The sequence below is a fragment of the Pleurodeles waltl genome, chromosome 6, assembly GCF_031143425.1.
Source record: "Pleurodeles waltl isolate 20211129_DDA chromosome 6, aPleWal1.hap1.20221129, whole genome shotgun sequence".
Classification (NCBI taxonomy): domain Eukaryota; kingdom Metazoa; phylum Chordata; class Amphibia; order Caudata; family Salamandridae; genus Pleurodeles; species Pleurodeles waltl.
In genome coordinates this window covers 1,405,765,086-1,405,788,593 of record NC_090445.1, presented here as the reverse complement: position 1 = coordinate 1,405,788,593, position 23,508 = coordinate 1,405,765,086, and the positions used below count along the sequence as shown (strand labels likewise).

The window sequence follows — 23,508 nt, the reverse complement described above, 5'->3', positions numbered from 1 at the left end:
TCCATTATGGCAGGTGAATTCAGTCAGGGGTGAGACAAAAATAGCAAGGGGTCGCTGAGCCGGGTTTCAGGTAAAGCCTTTATCGCTGCATGTCGCTTCTGCTCATGCCCATGTGTGTGCTTAGCTGGTGAAGGAGGCTAATGGTGTTCTAGGAGGTTTTGTCGCAGGGCCATGTCAGTAGCAGCAACCATGTTAAAGTCAGGCAAATTAAGGTTCATTGGGCCGCTGGTGCCATCACCCTTGTTCACACCCGCTGCCTCGCCTCTGTTTATTTCCAGTCCTGAAGGACTTAACTCATGCCCAGTGCTGCCAGGTTTATTGCAGAAGGATGTAAGAGGTTCCCTGGTCCTAGCACTTGCTCTGAGGCCCTCCCTCTGCCTGTGCCACAGCAGACATATCAATCACAGAAGAGCCATCACACCGAAAAGGCAGCCCCTGCCTGCGGCAGGATTAACAAAAGGTCGAAGGGCCTGGTGGCTGGTAGGGCCTATTGCTGTGTGTAATTTCTGTTCATGCCCATGTGTGCGCTTAGCTGGAGCTCAAGCCTATTGGTATCTAGGGGGTCCACTGCAGGCCTATGTCCCTAACAGGTGCCATGTTAAAATCAGGCAAGTTAAAGTTTGTTGGGCCTCCGGTGCTGCAACCTCTTCCCACATCCTCTACCTCGCCTCATCACGTTGCCAGTCCGGTAGTGCGATCACCTCTTGTCCAGGGCAGCCCCATGTAATGCAGAAGGAGGTAAGAGTGTGCCCTGGCCTCAGTGACCGTCACAAGGCCCGCACTTGCTATGGGCCGCTGCAGGCAATATCAATCTCAGATGTGCTGTCACACCGAGAAAGCAGCCTCCGCCTCACTTAGCATGTTCTCGTCACCCTTTACATGCCAGGGCATTCAGTTGTGTGTCTTGGAGGCCAGATTCCTCAAGTTCTGCAAAAAATACTGCAGAGCCTCAGTCAATCATGTCCACAGCGCCATGATGGTTGGCCACACCCTGCAGTAGCTATTTTCAAACATCAGCACTAGAAGTTGCAATAATTCTGCAATAATGTAGTCATTGACGTCTGTTTCTCCTGTAGGCCACTTACAACTAGCAAGGCCACCAAGTACACTTAATGAAAGTAAAATCTCACTGACCAAAATTCATACATTGCAAAAGTACTTCAGAACAATTGTATCAACTAACTCTTTCACAGAACATTTCTAGTATTGAACACAAGGCATTTTGTGATGATGCAACACCACACACTTCTATCTGTTTGTGGCTCCCTTCACTGTACAGTTGTACCACATAAGTTCCCAGCACCACAGTTCTGTTCACCCTCATCATACTATGCCAATGCACCTTGTGATCCTAGGTCAAAATGGATCAGACTTTCCTAATGAAATACTGGAAAATAAATCAGCAACAAATGTATTTTCAGCTGTCCTGGATCAGGATTCATCAGCACTATTGAGGCTGCTGTCTTTTGCACTAACAGTATGTTATGATGGGAACTAAAGAATGTTGGGGATCTGGTGTTTGGAATCTAGAATGTGAGGGTGGAATGCCTGCAGTTATGAGGCGAGACGATGACGGATGGATGTAGGTCGGAAAGAGGAGACACCAGGTTTTGATGATGGAATAAACTTGATTGCAACACCATTAAAGATTCTCATGGTCCTTGGTGAGGACGGCACTTCGCAGTACCTTACGTAAACTGAACTAGTAGCTCTTCTGGGATAACTCAGCTGTTGAGCAAAGCTGTGGGGTACCTTTTTCAATCAGCACCTCTCATTAGTGCACACTCATACAGGACACATCATACAGCTGTTGTGCTCCACTTTGGGGTTACCACGTCTAGTGGCACTGATTCCTTCTTCAGCTTGGCAGTTACGTGGAGCTCCACTTTGGCCTCCTTTAAACACCTTTGGTTTTTGCTTGACTTCTCTGTCGCATTTCTAGGATGGACAAAGGTAGGGAGGCCCAGAAGGAAGGTAGGTGCAGGAAAAGGCATTTTTATTAAGAAACAAGTTACAAGTAAGGGAACCCTACTAGGAGCTAAGATGTAACCAGCTCATTCCCAGCTGTCTGGGACAGAACACTGACACTAATGATAATATACATTCCACATGACTCACAACACCACACACAGTTGGAACAGAAGTCACACCTGGCTGGAACAGAAGATAGTATATCACATTGTACTTCTAGGGAAGCTGAACATTTTGGTTAAAGTTGCGACTTATTTTCACCATGGTTAATGATTTCTTAACTCTAGAGGATAATGAATGTTTGAACTGCAATAAGACCTGATGAATGCATTCTTTTTTAAAGCTTTTCTTCTACAGCATTGGATTTTTCATAGAACCATATGCTAGTATCCTTCCCCATCATCAAAGTTGGAGTACCACAGTAACCTTCACTTAGTAGAAAGATAAAAGAAACTTAGCACTAAGTGCAGTGGCAATGTCACTTTATTAGCACTATCACATCTTTGGAAAAGTACCTGTATGTTAAAAAAAGGGGTACATTAATCTCACTCGGAAATTATGTAAATTCTATAATAATGCTATTGAAATATTTGACTCCAAATGTCGATGTGTGCTTCTTAAAGTACATGTTGAAGGCTTTGAGTATCTAATTTTCAGTTGGAGAGTTCTACCCTACAGATTTAGCACCTTGTGAATTTCCCAAGACACCATGCTGGATCCTGAAACTTGGCTGGAAGTTCCCTCATGCTTCCACAAGTGGCATCATACGACTTCGCAGCAAATCCATCGCACCCTGGATGTGATGTAGGGCCCCTCAATCTATGCCACCTCTGGGTGCTGACATGGATCCAGAGCTTCTGGAATATGTCAATGCTGACAGAGACATCTTTCTCTCAAAATATTTTCCAGTGTGCACATTGTCCCTTCACACACCACAGACTTTATGCCATGTGAGGATCGCAACAGTCAGATGTCAGTGATGGACAATCACAAAGTCACTCTTTGGTGACAGCTCCACACACAACTCGTGTTGCATGACTGCTGCTCCCAGATTAATAAAAAGGCCATCTTTGAAGCCAAACTTGCAGTCATGAAAGTCGAATAAAGCCTGGTCTTGGTTGAAGTCGAGGACATAGATGTGTCCTTTCTCTTGAGGTCGATCTTGCAACCGATTATCATTACAGTCAGGCAGTTCAGGTAAGTGCAAGAAAAATAAAAAAACGAATATTTTAAAACATAGTTCTCCCTCTTCCCACCACTCCCACCATTCAGAGTTGCTGGACAACCCGGGCCCCTCCAGCCACGGAGTTGGTCCCCCATTTCAGAACTGAGTCCAATGTTTATTTTATGTGCCCTAACATCCCCAGGCCATTTGCAATGCTTCAGTATCTCCATGAACTCCAGCAGGCCTTTGATACCATCTTTTGTTCCTCAACGGATTCCTCTGGAGCACCTTCGGGACCTAGATATATGAGGTGACCACCAGTTTGGTTAGCTCCAGCAGAGCCACCCCAACCTTAGGTGCACCACTCAACCTCGTTTTGAGCCCACCGCTCCTCTCAGTCGTGGTCCATGACTCCAGTTTCAGCACCATGCCTGACCAGCTTTTTTGCACCGCAACTCAGGCCTCAATGCCAGGTCCCGTGGCAGACATGGAGCTAATACTTTTATTGGACTCTGAGGCTCAGAATCCTCCTCCCACATTGTCAAAACCTCATCACCTATGCTATTCAGATCCAGAAACCACACAACAACTAGTTGATGATGGTGGTGAGAATGGACCCCTCCCCTCCGTGATGAAAAGAGCCTTTTCCTGAACTTGCAGGATGCCAGTGGGGTGGACAATTCACCAGACATTGGTTTATCCTCCCTGAACCTAGCTATGGCAACAGAGGAGTCTGCGTCCCTCGTAGCAGTCATAAGGAGAGTGGCAGAAGTGTTGGACCTCACCTTACCTACTGCAGATGTGAAAACCAGTGTTTTGATGGAGCTGCTAAACCCTGAGTTAACAATTCAAGAACCTTACCTGTCCTTTAATGAAGCCCTCAGTAATGTCTTGTGAGAACCTGGGTAAAGTGACTGGTGAACAGGCAAGTAGCAAGGAGGCCTGCTCCTGCTCGTGGACACACCAGGTGGCACATGTAGGCTCTGTAGTGGGATATGAAATCTCAGTGGACTCTGCATCGAGGGGACCTATCATAGTCCATTTAAGTGTCAGAGGTGGCTGTGAAAGACTACAGTGATGGCTGCTCAATCTCAGTTAGCCCAGCAGCAGACTGCTCTCTCTACCCCACCCAGAGCTAACAGTAATGACAGATGCTGGGAGGTGGAGATCAGAGCATCCTGTCTCAGCTAGAAGCCCTCCTTCACATCAGCCTTCTGTAGTTGTGAGCAATTCGCTTGGCACTAGTGGTGTACCTCCCAGCCAATAAGGGAGATTATGTACAGGTTCTCATGGACAACACAACGGCCCTCTGATATTGCAACTAAGAGGGCAAGGTCGAATAGGGGGTCCTGTGCCAGAAGGGTCTGTCTATCTGGTAGTGGCTGAATGCCTAGGGCATTTCCCTGATCACCGAGCACCTGGCAGGGTCATTAAATGTCAAGGCAGATGAACTCAGCTAATATTGCATAGCAGATCACAAATGTCAGCTGAACTTATAGGTAGCACATAACATCTTCCAGCAATGGGGCAAACCCAACCTCAATCTATTTGCCACTGCAGAGAACACACCGTGTCCATACTTTTGCATGTTGGATTTCCCGAGGTAATATTTCCTCAAAGATGGCTTTCATCTCAAATGGGAATCAGTACTCCTGTATGCCTTTCCACCCCTACCTCTCCTGTCCAGGAAGCAAAAGTATTTGTCTTATAGTTTATTTAAATTTAATCCTTAATCACGTTAACATATATATCATTGTATACTTATGAGGCTTCAGGCACTTCAAACATATCAGAACACGTTCACATTAGTGTATAAACATAGGTACTTTCTTTATTTTTATATGCCCCATATTTGATCACGCCAACCACAGCGTAGACAGTACTGTAAGATAAGGCTATCAGATTATCCATTAGGTACAGAGTGTACATTATTTCAACATTGTCTGCAATCATGTTGAGGCACATCGCTAGTAGAATTAAGGGCTAGCCTGATGACTTCTATGCCCACCAATTTATAGAGCTTAAGGTGATATTCCTTAAAGTTGTCTCAACTTTGGTAATCAAATTGTTTCTTAGTGAGTCCCGAAAATCTTGCTGTCTATATGTCTGTCATATCATTGCATTGTATCCAGTCTCTATGTGTAGGACGCATTCTACTGATCTATCTCTTTGCCATTCTCTACCTTTCCAGGACCAGTCCCATTGACACAGACTTTCTGTAAGGGTATGGAACATCTGCCACACATTCTGGTGGTCCACCAGTAGGGAGTAAGATAGGTTCATGTTAACCATGTCATGTCATTAATCAAATACCTACCTTCAAAATCTTGTGACTGGTAGGCAGATCTCTCAAGGTTTAAAAATTCACTCCTTTTCTAACATTGGATCTTTTACATATATTCACATGCTTGAATCATTCCACATTGTCAGGCTGGGAATCCTCGGTACATTAAAACAGCAGTATACTGTATAAAATATACAGCATACATCAAATAGTGTAAAAGGCCATAGGCCTGAAACAACATAGTATGTTTAGTAACACATCCACCTCATTTGAAAGAACCCAAACTTCAGTCAATGAGGTGGACGCTTAAGCTCTCCTACTCCCCAGGAGGCCACCGTAGCTCAGATTTCTACTGCACGTCATTTGTGAGGGAGTACACTATCAGAACTCTGTTCCAACCTTTCAGTGAACCTGAAATTGTTTCATTTTCGGAATTCAACCAGTCCTATCTTCAGCCCTACTGTACTTTGAGTTGTCTTTAGGAAACATTGTTACAATTTGTGGACCAGGGAGATCATTTGGTTTGAAAATTGTCACCAACTGTCATCATGGCTGACAAAGAGAAGACATCTCTTTTTAAAACCTGCTTATCTTGTGAAAGCAAGAAGCTTTAAACTGATGACCAACACTCTCAGTCTATTTATTGTTTTTATCCTAAGCATAAGTCAACAGAATGCAAGATGTGTATGTCTTTCTCAACTAGAAAGAGAAAGGAGGTTGGCATTATTTCTTATGAATAATGAGAATTTTCCTCCTTCTAAAGGAGATGGTCCCTTTCAGGGGAAGATTCCCTGAGAAGTGCCCCTCCAAGCACTTCCATAAAGGCTGCACACAAGAGGAGACTTATACAATTGCCTGAGAATTATCTATTTGGTACAGCACTTTCAGCCTCCTCTACTCCTGACAAACCAGATAAGTATGTGTCTAAGTGCTGCGGAGAATCACCTATCATAAAAAGGAAATCTTCAAAGGAAACCTCGTAGACAACAAGACAGTTGAAGACTTCTACTCCATCATTGATGATGAAGATACCATCGATGATGAGTATTTCGTCGACGATGACAGTTGACAAGTATTTCTTCAATGATGTCACCATCGTCTATGAGCATTCTGTCGATGATAACACTGTCAACATTGAGCATTCTGTTGATGGCGGAGAGACCGTCGGCATCAGCCTTACCGCCACCACCAACCATACTGTTGACGACGACTGTACTGTTGACCATGACTATTCCATCTACCACAGTCATTCCATCTACGACAAAGTCATCGTCAACAGTATCACAATAGAGAACTACGCAGTCAGAAGACATGGAAGGAATTTCTTTTTCATCTTTATCGGTGATGAATTTACCTCCAGTGCAATAATTGCAGTCAGATCAACAGAAAGAGACCAGTGATTATGCCTTGCTGGCAGCTTAGAGCCCAACACAATTGGATGTGACATATTTCCCTGATTTTGGAGAGGACCCAATGGATGAAGAGGAGTCCTACAGTATACATATTTATCAGCAGGAGTACAAGTCTGAGAGTACTCAAACTGATATGAGGCAGAAACCACCTAAATATTTTGGTGAACCAGATGTGGTCCAAGTGCCAATGGCATTCTTACCAACGTTGCAACACATGATGGATACTTTTAATAAGTTATTATCGCAACAACCAACTAATAATCCTAGCATGGTACCAGCGCTGCATATAACCTGCTACACTCATTCTCTCAACTCCTAAACCTGTTCCTTCACCAGTTTCACCTCCTAGACAGTCCTCCCTACTACCTCCTACTCCAACACCAAGGAGATCCATCAATGGAGAATATATGGATGATGCTTATTGTAGTGGTTCTAGATATTCTGATATGTAAGGAATGGAAGGAGAGATGCCAGCAGATGGTGATGTGAGAGTGAAGTGTAGTCAGTTTTACGTATCCTTTGCGCATTAGCTTCAGGCTTTAGGCCTTTGTGCATTTTGCCCTGGATGTATTTTATTCCTTTGCTCACAGCTTAGAGCCTCTGTGCACTTTGCTCTAGATGCTTTTATTCGGCTTCGTACTGTTATTTTTCAAATAACCAGTTCTACGGTCTTGTTTTATTTTTTATATCACACTGTTTAGCCTACTTCAGCACTGGAATTCTCCATAACACATTCCTGTTCACTCTGTGCTTCAGTCAAGGATACAGTCTGGTACATTGCCGATAGACGTGGTAGGAGTTTAGTCTTTGGCATTCCTGCGTAGGGACATTTTGTGATCACGCTGACATGTTAGTTATAAAAACACTTCCTTGTCCCAATACACGCAAGAGGGAGATTCCGACCAGGGAACCACAACTAGACGCTGACTGCCTCGTTGCAGATGCTGAACCAGATCACAGGCCTTTGCTCAGGTATGAGGGCTGATGTCTCCCCAGGGATTCAGAAAGGCAAGTTAGAAGCTTAACATACTGTGCTCGAAATAGAACTAGCTGAGAGAGAGTAGAAATTGTTAAACACCATGATAGCATTGTTCTTATGTTTCACTCTCCTCGTGACTATTTCAATCCTACTGTGTTGTATGGTTCTGGTTATTGCGGCTCACGCCTTAATATCTAAAATGCAGTCGTTTTATTAAAACAATATATATAAAACTTATACTGCCTTTGTCATTTGTATATGGGATCATACTGTAAATGAGAGAGTTGGTTTGGATCTGAGTGACCACGACTTCCCTGAGAAGTTCCAAAGATGTCATGCGCTCGGCTGCCCAATCATCTCTTCCCTTTTGGAGAAATGAGGCACTGCTAGTTAGCCAGAGCAAAACCGGGTTTAGGGTGACAGAGGTCCTTCCAAGTGGGTCCGACTCAGTCCCCCACACCGTGAACAACCCTGCTGCCTAGAAATCCAGTAGTCTCATTTAGGATAATGAGAGCCCACGCGACAAGAGGTGATAATGGGCAAGAATGAATTATCCCAAGTGGAAATGGCAGACCAATTCCACAGGACTCTACAGATGATATCTCCAAATTTAATTCATTGACTGAAAGAGCTGCCAAGAAATTTAGTCTACTGATGACCTATGTAAATCAACCGTGCTTTCTTTATGACTTTAAAGAGCAACCTAGGAAATATGTTAAGTTCATACCCATTCTTGATTTTGTTTAGTTAAAAGGTTTGAAATGAATGAAGACACCGGCTACTGTTCCAGTTGTGATACCTTGTCATGGAAAATAAATTGAAGGTTCTGGATTCAGCTACACCTTGCCTTACTATTCATACTAGACCGGATTTATTAATTACTTCAGCAACTCAGAGAAAAACCAAGACCCCAATACAAGGTTAGCAATCATATTGACAATCTGGGCTGAAGAATTTCTTCCACAGCAGAAACCTCAATTAAGACAGCCAATTCCTTGGCAATTCTAGGTTGTTATGATCACCATATGTGGCATGACATTGTTCTATTGTTGGAACTTATTCCTGAGGACAAGAGGAAAATTACAAGAGCTTTCCTAAAAGAAGTAGAAGTAACTTCATTTTTCATTATTGATACAGAAATGAATGCCTCAAATACAGGTTTTTGTCAGTTGGCTGGAGGTACTCTACTAAGAAGTAAAGTCTAGCTAAAATCTACAGATTTCCATTCTGATGACCAATCTAAAATATTAGATATGCCTTTTGATGAGTTAACTCTTTTTGGTAAACATTTTGATGAAGCTTTGCAAGGCCTTAAAACTGACACTGGCATAGCGAACGCATTAGGACTTTTGCATTATCTCAGATTTACAGAATCTAGATTTTGTGGCTCAGGAAGTTTCCAAAATTTCAGAGTAGGTTTCAATCAGTATTGAGGTCAGGGACATTCATATTATACTCAAATACATTCTGGATATGATCAAGGATACTCCTCAAATCGAAACCAAAGTCCTGCTTGCAGATGGTCTTCAGGAAGGAAGAGATGATCCTCTCTAGCATGAATCAATGACAATCAGAAAAGCTTTCAACCACTTTTACGTTTGTCCTCAGAAGTTGGGGGTGAGGGGAGAATTTCCCTTTTTGCTCCTGCATGGAAGAATATAACGCCAGATAATGGGTTATACAAGTTGTCCAATCAGGCTTATGTTGGAGTTCATTCAAAGACCCCCAGTTTGCCCACCAAGACAGGAACATCTTGTTTATCTGAAGGAGCTGCAAATAGAAAATCTCATGCTTCCCCTCAAAGGAGCCATAGAGATTGTCCCAAATCACAAAGAAATCAGGGTTTTTAATTCCAGTTTTTTCCTGAACAGAGGGAAGACAGGTTAAGGGAGACCAATACTAGATCTGAGAAATTTGAATAAAGTATCTAAAGAAACATTCATTTTGAATGCTTACTTTGAATAAATTCCTCCTAATGATGCAGGAAGGGGATTTTTCACCTCCCTGGACCTTCAAGATGCATATTTCCACATTCTCATTCACCAGAAACACAGAAACCACTTTCCATTCTCAGTAGTGGGTCAGCACTACCAGTTCAAGGCAGTGTCTTTTGGACTCAAATCAGCACGGTGAATATTCATCAAACGTCTTGCTCCAGTTGCCTCTTTACTCAGGAGAGAAGTTCATCAGGTGCTCCCAAACCTGAACGACTGGTTATTCAAAGAGGCATCCAAGGAAAGAGGAAAAACTTTCATTAATGCTTGCATCCGTCTCTTCTGGAGATTAGGGGGCTCATTATGAACACAGTGGGATTCCCCGTTGTGTCCATGCTGGCGGTCTAAACATAGACCGCCAGCCCCTACAAGACGCCGCCTGCCCTATAATATACATTCCACTGGACCCAGCAGAATGCTGGGCCAGGACATTGCCGATGGCTCCATGCAGCAGCACCCGTCACGCAGACCACTGCCCGTAAATCCAAGTGCATGAGCAGTGCAGGGGTCCCCATGGGAGCCCCGGTGCACCCCTTCTGCCAGCCTTTCCCTGGCAAGGGAAACTGCCAGGGAAAGGCTGGAGGAACAAGAGTTTTCTATCCTGAGGGCAGTGCTGCTTGCAGTAATGGCCTGTCGGATTGAGCAATCCGCCATCGTCAGGCTGCCTGTCGGCGGAAGCCTGACGGTGCCAGAGGGCCGCCTGTGGCGGTCCTCCCTTGTTCATTATATGGCGGTCCAGACCGCTATGCCAGTGGCCGTAATTTCCTCCGCCGCCGGCATGGCGGTCCCGACCACCATGTTCATAATGAAGCCCTAGGTCTCAATTTGAACAGGAACAATCATCATTGGAACCCCAAAAAAAGATTCAGTTTCTGGAAGCAATACTCTACACTCAGTTCGGAAAAGCCTTTTCATTGGCAGAAAGAGTGAGAAAGTTACAGACAATGGCAAATACTATTGCTGGAATACAATCAATCAACAATACAAGTCCCTGCTAGGCCTGATGGCATTATGTATGTGCCTCATTCCATTTTGCAGGCTTTGCATGAGACCTGTTCAGCAGAAGATGGATTTGCAATGGAAACAGGTACCAGGCTCATGGAAAGATATGGTATGTGTGACAAGGTGCTTGAAACAAGCTCTAAACTGGTTAAGGATTCCAGCAAACCCAAATGCAGGACTTTCTTTTCTGCTACTAGCAGAGAGGTTATTACTCACCACAGATATATTCATGGAGCAATGGCGAGCTCACCTTCATGAGCCTTCAACAAGAGTCCCTTGGTCAGATACAGACAAGAGGCCCCACATAAATGAACTCCATGTCATGTGACTAGGTTTACAAGTGTTCCTGCCCTCAAAGGCAGATCAACCAGCCCTAGTCAGAACAGACAACTCAACATTCATGTTCTTCATGTGGAGAAGTGTGGCTCAATGGTTAGAGCGGCAGACCCTGAAGCAGAGATCTGGCTCAAGACCAGGGTTCAAGTCCCGCTTTGGCAGGTCTTGGGCTTAATTTCCCTTGACCAGATAATTCTCGCCTCAGTGCCTAATCTAATTCATGGGTCCCACTCTGCAACTCTGGGCAATAGCTTGCTTAATCTCCACAATGTCCCCAACAGCGCTTGGATGCCTGGCTTCACCCTGGGGGTGCTCAGGAGTGGGCGCCTCACAGGGAAAAGCCAGGAGGGGTTCCATAGCGGTATGAGTACAGTGCCTTGAGACCCTAACGGGTGAGTAGTGCGCTATACAAGTGCTCATTTTTTTCATAGCCAAGCAAGGAGGAACACGGTCCAAGATCCTTTCAGAAAAGCTCAGCTGCTATGGAACTGGGACATTTCTTACAGGACAGACATTGCCATGGAACATCTGCCAGGCTGTCAGAAAGATCATGCGGATGCACTCATCTGCCAAATGTTTAATCGCCACAAATAGGAACTTGAACAGAAAAAGGTGGATTACATTTCATTTTCATTCAGTGGGGTCACTCCACAATTGATATGTTTGCCACTCTGAACAACAGGTAATGTCCACGCTTCGCAATCAGGTTTTAGCATACAGGGATGGTGGGCAACGGTCTTTTGATCAGTTGGTCTGAGATATTTGCCTATGCCTTTCCTCCTTTTCTCCTAATCCCTAGGGTGTTGAAGAAGGCGAAGATAGACCATTGAACTCCGATCCTCATTGCTCTGGCATGGCCTTGCCAGTTCTTGTACAGCGAGCTGTTGCAGGTTGCAGCATGTGCAGCCATTCCTTTGAAGGTGCATACCAGGATACTGTCCAGTCATAAACCATTGTCTAGGTGGTCAGGATATTGTCCAGACATCATGGAGAGATTTGTCGTAGTTTGGACTCTTGCTCTGGGCAAGACTGCTGGTTAAAGGATGACAGTACTTTTGTTTGTAGGCGACTACGCCTTTCCTACAACAAGTTGCAACTGTTGTCCCAACCTTACCGGCTCACTAGCAGCACCTCACCAGAAACACAATAGTAAAAGGTGATTTGTGACAGCCTTTACACATGGACCCGAGAATAAGACATCTCAGGGAATGTCATGGTTAAACGGAGATTACCCCTTTCTCACAGATATATCATGTCTCATACAAACACAGGCAATGACAAGATGCAGTAAAGTTTCAATAGTTTTTATTTAACATAACTGCAGTTTGCGATAAGGTGCATGGGCTGCAATGATTAGGATAATGAATAATGCAAGAAACAGAATTGTGAAGACGAGAGTCATTATTACAAAGACCCCCACCATCTTGCAATGCATAGAAAACACATATGAGATGTAATATGCCCTAATACCCTAATGTGAAAGGCCTAACCTACTATCTAAAGGAGAGCTGGGTTTGCTAAACCTAATCTGCCATTGCCATGTCCATGAGAGGAGCCCCCAGCCCTCGTTACCTTGGAATGAGGTCTCTATCTCAGACTCTGCAGGGACACGAAGACTGGGTCAGCGTAAAGACGACGTGCAGCATCGATATCAGCGATGGTGGCGATGCCCTCTGGTCGGAATCCCTCTGATTATCTGTCTAAAGTGCAATATATTCATACAGATCTACAAGGACCCCTAACGTAGGTGTGTTCCCAAACAATAGATAACATACATGCTTGGGACGGCAATTAATATAAACAATCCCTCAAAAGTATAGAGGGGGAAATCCCTAAGTGTGAACACCTACTGTTTGTCTTTGTTGCTTGATCTTGATGCCTTAGCGCAGTGACAATGATAATGTAACTCATAATAAGTGGCCTAACTATAAACAAGGCAGCCATCTTAGCAGAATTAAATAATTAAATGGGCTAAGACAGAGCAAGCTAAGTAGGTTAAAAGTCACTAAGTGACGGGGACACGAGTCTGCAAGCCAGAGGCTAAGGTAACTCCTGTTATCCCATTAAAAGCGAACTAGGATTCACTACAGATTCTCCATCATGATCCGAAGTTGCTGGACCCAACAGCATGGTACATGACCACCTAGACTTTGTCCAACTGAATTTATTGAATAAGTGTAAACAGAATCTGGCCAAGCCTCGAGCTTCAGTGACCAATAAGACTTATAATGCTAAATGGAAGCATTTCTGGGTCTGGTGCATGAATAATGGCCATCATCCACTTTGAATAAAGCCTTCTCAGATCCTTCCTTATTTGTTAAGTTTGGCCAAGAGTGGTCTCAAAAAGTCTTCAGTCAGGGTCCATCTTGATGTAAACTCAAGATTTAGAAGGATTGATACATCCATGTTTACCCTGTTTCCCAAAGGATCATTAAAGAGTTTATGAAAGGGCTCTTCAGAGCACATCCACATCTTCGACATCCTCCGGTTCCTTGGGAGCTTATTCCAGACCTCAGCCAGCGAATGGTATCTCCTTTTAAAGCTATACATAGATCAGACTCAAAATTTGTATCATGGAAGACAGCACTACCCCTTGCTCCAAGATCTGCCAGGAGAGTGTCACATACACATATGCCGAACTTAATAAAGCTCGCCCAGTGTACTCTGACCGTGATGGAATGCGGGCCTGGGACAAGAGTTGCATAGACCTGCTGACAGTACCTTTGTTGCTTTGTTGCTTGATAACGATGTGTTGATCCAGATGAGAGGATGCATCACGCTAGCAAACAATGCGTTGTTTCCTGTTTGGGCAATGTTGTTGATGCGTTGATTTCCAGAGCAATGAGTACTGGTTCCAATACATTGGTGCTGCATCGACCAAACCGGGGGTGCATTGTAAGTTGGGCTTTTTGCGTTGTGCAGTCTTTCAAGTGGTGTCCGCGGCTTGGGTGCAGGCAGCGGCAAAAGCGGTGTTTGTGCATTGGGACTAATCAGTTCCAAGTGACAAGCCAGTGTTGTTGCATCAGTTCTTGTGTTGCAGCACCACACTCACCATCAAGGGCCCAGGACTGTATTCAGCACCACTTGGCAGAGCAGGACTCATAGCAGAGGTGCGCAGGTGTTAGTAGGAAAATGCAGTTGAAGTCTTTGATAATCATGAGACTTCAGAAACTGGAGACAAACCCAGTCAGGCCCTTGGAGAAACTTTAGATTGCAGGATATAGAGAGTTAGAGCCAGTCCTCTCACTCCTAGGCAAGAAGTAGCAGGCAGCAGATCAACACAGCAGAGCAAACAGCAAAGTGGCATTCCCTCCTGACAACACTGTGATCCTTCTTCCTGGTAAAATGTCCTCAGTCTAGAAGTGTTCTGAGTGTATGTTGTCAGAAGCTCAATACTTATACCCAAATATGCGTTTGAAGTGGGGGAGACTTCAAAGAGTCGTTTTGAAATGCCCCAGTTCCCTTTCAGCCAATTCTTCTGTGTGAGGAGGTATGTGGGGGGTTATCAGTCCTTTGTATGGGGGCAAGCCACTACCCTTTGAAGTGTAAGTGAGAGCCCCTCCATCCTTCCTGCCCAGGAAGACCCATATGTCTGTAGATGGAATGCAGGGGCAGTTGAGTGTCCTGTATTGATGACAGTCTAGATGGAATGCACAAAGGTAACTGTCACTTAACCTTACACAGAACAGATGTGGATTGGAGGCAGGCTAAGGCACAGGATGGTGAAAGTAAGAAAATGCATTTTTTTCTAAAAGTGGCATTTTCAGACCAGTTTTAAAACTACCTTTACCACAAGATGTGTTTTTAAATTGTGAGTCCAGAGATACGAATCTCCATTTTTCTATCTTTTCCCAAAATGAAATTACACTTAAAAGATGTTTGAAGAAAATCCCCATACTAGCCTATCGAAGAGATAGTCCTTGCAATAATGAAAAATGAATTTAAGAGTTTTTCACTATCTGGACATGTTAAACTTAAAGGTACATGTCCATATTTTGAAATACACTGCACCCTGCCCTTGGGGCTAACCAGGGCCTACCTTAGGGCTGTCTTATATGTAATAAAAAGGAGGGCTTGTGCCTGGCAAGTGGGTACACTTGCCAGGTCGAAATAGCAGTTTAAACTGCACATACAGGCTCTACAGTGGCTGTCCTGAGATGTTTGAAAGGCTACGGTCATGGTTGGCACAATCAGTGCTGCAGGCCCACTAGTGGCATTTGATTTACAGGCCCTGTTCATTCATGGTGCACTTTATGAGGGACTTACTGGTAAATCAAATATGCCAATCATGGAGAAGCCAAACTTACCGTGATTTAGACAAAGAGCACATGCACTTTATCACTGAATAGCAGTGGCAGAGGGCCCAGAGTCCTAAAGCCAACAAAAACAGGGTCAGAAAAAAAGGAGGAAGATGGCAAAAAGTGTGTAGATGACCCTGCAGAATAGGCCATTTTCAACACTTATTGTATTTTGTGTCATACTATTTTGTGTCGATGTACAGAGACATTATGATTCCATTCATCAGACCATTGATAACGTCATAAGCATGCCTCAGAGGCTCTTCTAGTTAGCTGATCATTGCACGCTAGTAGTATAATGGTGTCCAGCTCTTTAGCTGGGCACCAACTTATGCTGCCGTACCATTTTGTATTCTGGAGGTGTGTTACAGATGCAGTATCATGTTTCAGATAGTCCTTCAGTGTTATTAACTGTAGAGCATCCCCTTCTTCTCTAAAGCGGTGTTTGGGTGTGGTGGAATGTCTCTTCTCTTCGATCTTGAAAGGACTCTGTCAAAGTTTCTAGAGGCAAAAAGAAGTGAGTCTTTAGAAGTAATCCTCAGTTTGGCTGAATATAACATTGCTTTTTATTTCTATTTTCTTTAGCCTTTTCTTTATTCTCAGAATTATCTCATAGCCTCTTGAGCTGAGATTGTGAAGTTGAGGTAGAAGGATATTTCTGATCCTTCAAACTCGATGATGTATTTGCTTGTCTCTGTCTCTATAATTTAAAAAACAAGCGAAGATTTGTCTTCCTGACTGACTGGGAGGTGGCTTGGGTACTAGAACTCTGTGTATGTTTGACTATGAAGAGCGGTGACAAGGAGTCTTGACTGAATATTGAGGTCTTTAGTTACTCAACATACTATTCCAACAGGCCTAAGATCATGGTTCCAGTAGAAGGATACTTCTTATCTTTCAAACTGGAAGATTTTTTTTGCATTGGTCAGTTTTAGAACAGTGCCTTTGTCTCTTGAATTTAATATCCAAGGATTATTGTTTTTCATAACTGACTATGAGGTGTTTTGGGTCCTAGAAATGTGTGCATATTTGACTATGAAGAATGGTGACAAGGAGTCTCTGCTAAAAATTGATATTATTAGTTGCCTAGAATACTGTTCCAACAGATAGGTGGTCGTGTTTCCAGTACTATGAGGATTTTAATGTTAATAGAGGGAGGTCATCCTTCAAAGTCCTCATTTTTTGGTTGTGTGCTTTGCACTGTTTTTTTCCAGGTTGCTCAATTTGTCATAGGCCACATTTTCATTATCTTCCACCTCAGATATTTTTCTTTTTGCCATGTCTAGCATAGAGTCAGTCTTATCAATCTGCTCTTTCTTGTGGTCAAGATTCAAGGTGAGTGAATCAATTTTACCAATCATTAGAGATAGGCTTGTTTTCATCTTCTGGAGCATGTTGTGCAGCTCTTCGCCATTCCCTGCTACCTCTGGAATGTGGTCTGCTGTGCTTGAAACGGCACCTTGCTTGGCAAAGGCCATACTCCTCTGTTTGGATCATTCTTTCCCATTTTGTGCCGAATACCCAGCATGTTTCAAAGCAATCTCCAATGCTCAGAGCCAGGATTTTGTTTTTTCCCTTGTTAAGTGGCTGGTATGAAGTTATGATAATTGTGTGGTGGTTCAAATTTCGGGACCTATGTTCAATATTAACACCCCTGGTGCTTATTTCCAAAGCTGCAGTCACAGCTTTGTATCAGGATGACAAGTCGATATTCACAGTTGTGGTGGTGGTTGTCTTGAGAAATAACTGTTGGAGCCTGATTTCCTTCAGGCTTTCATGTCGAGTCTGGGGACGTTGCACCCAGCGAGGAAATGGCTGTCCAGTCAAAATGGCCACTTCAACTGTCAAAGGTAGAGCAGCCTAAGATTTTCAATCTCCCTCTGAGCAAAGTTTCATGTTTCCCCTCTTCCTCTATGATTTTCATCTCAATTTGGCTTCCCACATATGTGGCTGTGGCACGTCTTGAGGAGTGTCTGTCAAAGACTGCCCACCTTCGGCCTTATGTGGTGACTGAAGGATCAATGTCACAAGTGAGGATGTGGCTCTTAAGTCGGGATTTGCACATGCATTTCATCTTGGACACATAGCTTCCCTTGAGCCAGGTATCTTTTGTTTTCTCTCTCTACTGGTTTCCATCCAATTTGGCAAGTCTGTGTCCCATGTCTGCTCACTCATATCTTTGGGTCTTGTTCTTTTCTTTCCCTCAGTGTCAATGTGACTTCTTGCTGACAAATGTCCCTCAGGGTGTACCCAGTCATGGCCTTATTTGAACCTCACCAGTGTGATCTCAGAACTGTGACGCATGTTGCCTTACAATAGAAGATTGATAGTTATGTAGATTGCCTGAACCACGTTTGACCAAAGGAGTGTGAATTGACATGCATATGCATAACGCTTTGGCATCCATCTTGGTTGTCAGAAGCTGAAGAAGTTGCTTGTGTTGCGGATTTCCTGACCAACATCCATGAACATGCTGGCTGGACAGCGGTCTCCATACTACTAGTGTAATGGTGAGATAATGACAGAGAGCTGCACAACATGTACTCCCTGCAAACAATGTGTTGAAGCTAAATGGTAACTATATGCAATGAAGGAAGGAAGTAGTAATGTACTGACAAGCCAAAGCAGTCGTTCAGTCTAGGAATGCTATGTACTTAAAAACTGAAACGAATTGGTTCATGAGCACTGTTGAGGATAAGACGATTTCACCAAGACATTTTGGAGTTACAATACTTCTTAATTGTGCATAGAATAGGAGCATGGTGTCCATTTGTCTGTCACAATTTAAGAACTTAGACAAATTCACAAGATGAATTTGTTATTTGTGCTCATTGTATTAGTTTTTTATTTTGTGTTGTTATTTTAGCTTGTTGTTTAGGTTTATTATCTTGAAGAAAATTTTGATAAGTTGTAACTGTATTACTATAGCAACAACACGTGTTCCACAACCACCTCTCTTTCTCTGGGAAGATGACAAGTCTCTCCTACCCTATTGACAATGAATAAATTCATATTTGATTGATATAAAAGGAAAGATATTTTCATATGTGAGGGAACATGGGGTGCTCTTGCATAATTGATGGAGTGAAGAAAGGTGGGCACATCAATTAAATTAGTTGACTGCTGGGAATGATCATGGTGAACCCAGCTATATATTTGAAAGGTGATAAAGGAACGTTTGTAAGTATTGAATAATTGTTGTTTTGGAAAGGCATACATTTTTGCAAGACTGCAAGACAGAACTGAAAGAGTGGGAAACTATTATAGCATTTCTAAGGAACACGGCTTGCACTCGTCAATTTGGGGATTTTACAGAATATTAATTAAATAGTGAGGTGCACTACTGAGCCTATACTACAAGAGACACTAATAGTTAAGTATGTACAGCTGAAGTAAGCTGTAGTGATTGTGGAAATGTGGTACATTATCTTGTCAAAAGTTGAGATGTGAGTGGAGGAAAAAAGTAAAATGTAAAATTGAATGCAGAGGGTAAAAAATGAGGGGGGAGGTGGAGGGCATTAGCACATACAGTAAATTTAAGCGTTACCTGTATGGTCTTCTGAGTTATTCGTCCAACAGTGGGATTTTTTAAATTTTTTATGCTGCATGTGTGAAATACTGGATACGGAGCCATTATGTATGTGTGTTCAAGAATGTTAACATCCATCAAGTGAAAGAGGCGACCAAGAGTGTAAAGAAAATAATCTTACATATAAGTGAGGTTGAAAGAGGAGTGGATGAAGAGAAGATAAACGTACCAGAATGTGTGACTCAAGTTAGCAGGAAGAGGAAAACAGTTTTAGCAAGCTCTGGATCACTGTACACCAGTATTGGTGATAAGATATGAGAAAGAGTGCAGTAAGCTCATGTCCCCTTAATTTTGTTTTATTTTTGATCGTGTGCCCAATTACTGTTTTCTGGTGTGTATTGGGAACCCGGGCCTGTTATTAGCTGCCTTTTGCTTTATGGTGGTGCAGACTGTCATTCGCCGAGAAGGTTGGGCTGTTGAAGATTGCCTGACTGCTCAGACCTTAGTGGCGTTTCTGGATGTAACTGTATTCTACATGTTTCTGTGACAGCAGGGCTTAATTTTTCTTAGTGATGTAAGGTGGAACGAGGACTTTACAGTGGCGTTATTCAACATGAAACCCCCCACCCGCAGATTGTGGTGAGGGGGGCCTGTGTCTTACATGTCTCACAGCTATTCATAGCCCTTGGGCTGAATTTCTGGGGGCCTCTTGAAAAGTTGGGCCCCCTGCACCACAAGGACTGCAGTGTTCCGCCCCTGACCTCAAACAGTGACTCCTTAGATCTGCTCTTTCGCATGACTTCCTAGTTAGCACCAAGTACAAGTGGGAAGTGAAAAGACGTACGTGTCCTAGTGAGTAAAGGATGTCTCTTGGGGACTACTGAGCAGCCAACCTTAACTTGGTGTCTTAGAACATGGGGCCAGATGTAGCAAAGGGTTTTACCCATTCTGTCTCTATGGGAAAATGTGTTCGTACATATGGCCCATGCTTCCTTAATGCAGCCAGTCTTCTGGACCATAGGATATTCACTACCACGAGTTTCTACTGTTGCCTCGCCGCCATTCAACAGCAGAATGGTGTTCGTTTTACACGAGTTCCCAGAAAATATTTCTGAAATAATTTAGGTTTAAGGGGACCTTTGCGAGGATTCCATAAATTATATCGAATATATCAGACTATATGATCTTTTTATCCAATAGACAGACATTGTATTTTAGGTGCTGTGGGAAAAAGGATTGGCCAAAAGGACGATGATTGACGATAAGGCCCAGCGGGAGCAATATCATGAAGAACTCCCATGCTGTCCAGGGCGTAAAGTCAATTCATTTAGGGCCATAGGTACGAACATATTTTCCCATTGACACAGAATGGGAAAAACCCTTTGCTACATCTGGCCCTTAGCTCGGTATTTCTCCCACTCGGTATTTCTCCCCCAAATAACTGCATTATTTTAACTAGGACTGCTGAGAAACAGGAAAAAGCAAATCTTGCTCACCGTGCCCCAGCTGCACTATCTGAAAATTAAGCTCTATTTAGGCAGAGGAGCCTTTCATGATGCCTCTGCGAATAGACGAGCCTATTGTTTTTGCATGTGAGTTGTCTGAGGTTGAAGCATTACTGGGATTTTTTTTCTGAGGTAATGCATGAAGTTAGAACAAGTGGGAAACAGAGGCGTCTTCTGTTCATCTTTACATTTTCATACATTAACTTTGAGAAATTTCGCTTTGTGTGTTTGAAGCTTAGAAGTCTCGCACAAAAAACAAATGAGCATGAGCGCTGAGCTCCACGCAGATCTGTCTGATTCGCCTCAGGTTTTGAATGATGTAGTTACGAATCTATCTTACTTACCCATAAAAATTTGACAAATGCACTCCCTTAGAAATAATATTTTCAGTTCTGTAAGGGAAGCAGGTGAGTTAAATTTGTAAAGTTTCTTTCTAGTGTTTAATTTGCCTGCCAATCAGACGCACGTGCATGGGCATGCTTTGCTTAGATTTGTGGCAACTGTTTTCTATACTTTTCACCTCTCTCCCCTCTTTATGCCAAAGCGAAAATTGATCAATTCTATTTCCTGTTCAGAGATCTCCTTGGATGTCGATGCTGATCGCGATGGAATTGTGGAAAAGAACAACCCAAACAAAGTAATTTTCCCATTGTTTGAGAGTATTAATTATGAGATTGTGACAGAAGCAATGAGGCAATGGGTTATATTCATAGTTTTTTAAACATGCATGTCTGTCCTTCATTGAATCCCATGCTAACCTACACCTCTATATTTACATTTGAATGAATGAGGAGTAATTGAAAATATATTTGTTGTTAGGAGTGCTGTAAAGTACGGGGGTCTGCCGGCTGTGGCGTAACGAAAATTGAGGGGGCCTCCCTGCAAAGTACCTTGAGGGGGTCCTTCATCCCTGGACCCAATCAGGGCCTGCCACCTGTGCACAGTTAACTGTGCAGAGTTGGCCTGCTAGAGCTCCCCCCACCAAACCCCACCAGCCCACGCACCGCGGGGGCTGCGGAGGCCTTTGTTACACTGCTTTCCAGATCCTGGCTCCGGCTGCCATTTCTGTGTTGGATCCCTGATCCGGTCAACCCAGGGAAAAATGCTGAATTCGTCTTGCTAAAATTGGTCAACACCAGGACACATTTCTGCAGTAAATGCTTGTTGTCTGCTTTCCATTCATTCGAAGCAGCAATCTGCAGGTGTTGAGGGTGTTTTCTTCTTTTGACTTCCAGCCAGGCATAAACAAAGGCCTGATGTAAAGGACCAACACCCCATTGATTGCTGAAGAATCATCCTGGCTCAGAGCCATCTCAAGCCTAACACCTACAACTCAATACAATGGAAGGAAACAAATGCACACAGCTTATCACTTCATAGGTACTAGAGAAACTATGACTTGAAGGCAGTTTTTTCACTTTCTTCAATCCTCCATGTGAGAGATGTGCATGCGCTGTAAGAATGCATGATGTATATATGTTTAGGAGTAATTACACAAATAATGATTTAAATGTCACCTATTTTTTTGTTCAATTCTCTTATAGTACTACTCAGTCCAGTGTAGAATGACAGAGTGATTTACATCACATACAGATACAATAAATCATCCAAGTGAAAATCAATGTGCAGGAAATGTTACATTAGTAGTAATATACAGTATTCTTTCATTAGTCAATAAAGCCGTAAACAGCAATAAAACACACATATAAATAAATAAATTCAAGATAAAATTGTCAAACATAGACACGTTAGTTTCAATGTATGCATGTGATGGCATTGTTCTCATTTGGATGACACTCATCAACCAGGCTTTAATGGACCTATAATTGGTGATTGGCACAACTGTGAGATGCTAGCATTATCCAACTGAACTGTCAGATAACCTATACAATATGGGGCTCACACAGGGGTGCCAATGGTGCCAACAAAACTTGAAATGTGAAGCTGACCTGCAGCCTGAATAATAGACAGATTTGCACAGAGGGTAGTGATAATTGGCTACCATGTAAGTAGGTGAAAACAGAGATAAAATGATAGACAAGTGCCGGTCCATTCTAATGTTTCATACGTGCAAATAACGCATATAGTGCAAATTATGCAACCTGTGCAGATGACGCATAAATTGCAGAATGTACAATGTTAGATCTCAGTTGGGCAACCCCGTAGTGTTGGCACCTAGCCTACACACTGATCAAATTCAGAGGTGACAAAGGTACCAGCAAAGCTTAAAATGTAAGGTGGTGTACAAACCTAAAAGGTTTTTAGATTTTACACAAAGAATGGAAATACAAAAAATTGTTAAAATTATATACATGTGCAAGTCAGTTCCAATGATTCAGCAGGTGCCGATAGCGTAAAAAGCGCAAATTATTCAGCATTGGATCTCAGTTAGGCAATACCCATTGTTGCTGGATTTAGTAGGCCTAGGATGGGTCATCTTCCTATACCTGCTAAAAGACAAACCTTGTTGCATAAACTGGCAAACAAACTATATAGTATTCTAACTCACAAACAAGGTGCTAATATTTGGTGTGAAAACAGATGGTGTGATATCCAACTTACAAGACTGGTATAGCATAAGGTCTGGGAATGCTAACATTGATATGAGAACACTGGCATACAATGTGCAAGTTTACTAAGAGGTGTTGATATTTAGCCGGAAGATGGGTAAAAGGTACCAGCTGACACTCAACCTGGCAGAGTTGGAGCCCATGAATAGTTGTGGACCCTAGCAGCCCATCAGGTGTAGATACATACACATTATCTTATCGGGACACCCTCTGCCATTCATTTACCCCACCTATAAGCATATTTCGACCTTGATGGGCGACTTAAAAATGCCCATTAACTGTGTCATTCTAATGTTCAATATTATGTTCCTTGTGTCCAGTGACTCCATCAGTGCCGATCTGCACAACCTAATCCCTAGGTTATAGAATTATTTTTTCAGCAAACCTCTTCTATGAGTGTCCAAGACGGGGCAAATGCATATAATATGCTGTAAGGTTTGATCTGCCTGGTGACCTAAATGCC

General features: G+C 43.1%; 1 protein-coding gene across 1 annotated transcript in view; it reads left to right on the top strand.

The window, feature by feature from the left end:
* LOC138300896 (protein-arginine deiminase type-2-like) overlaps positions 1–23,508 on the top strand; it is a 767,146-nt gene that overhangs the window by 179,287 nt on the left and 564,351 nt on the right. Inside the window, exon 4 of the mRNA XM_069240755.1 lies at positions 21,051–21,112. Coding sequence (XP_069096856.1) covers positions 21,051–21,112 — 62 coding nt within the window. The remainder of the gene's footprint in view (positions 1–21,050; positions 21,113–23,508) is intronic.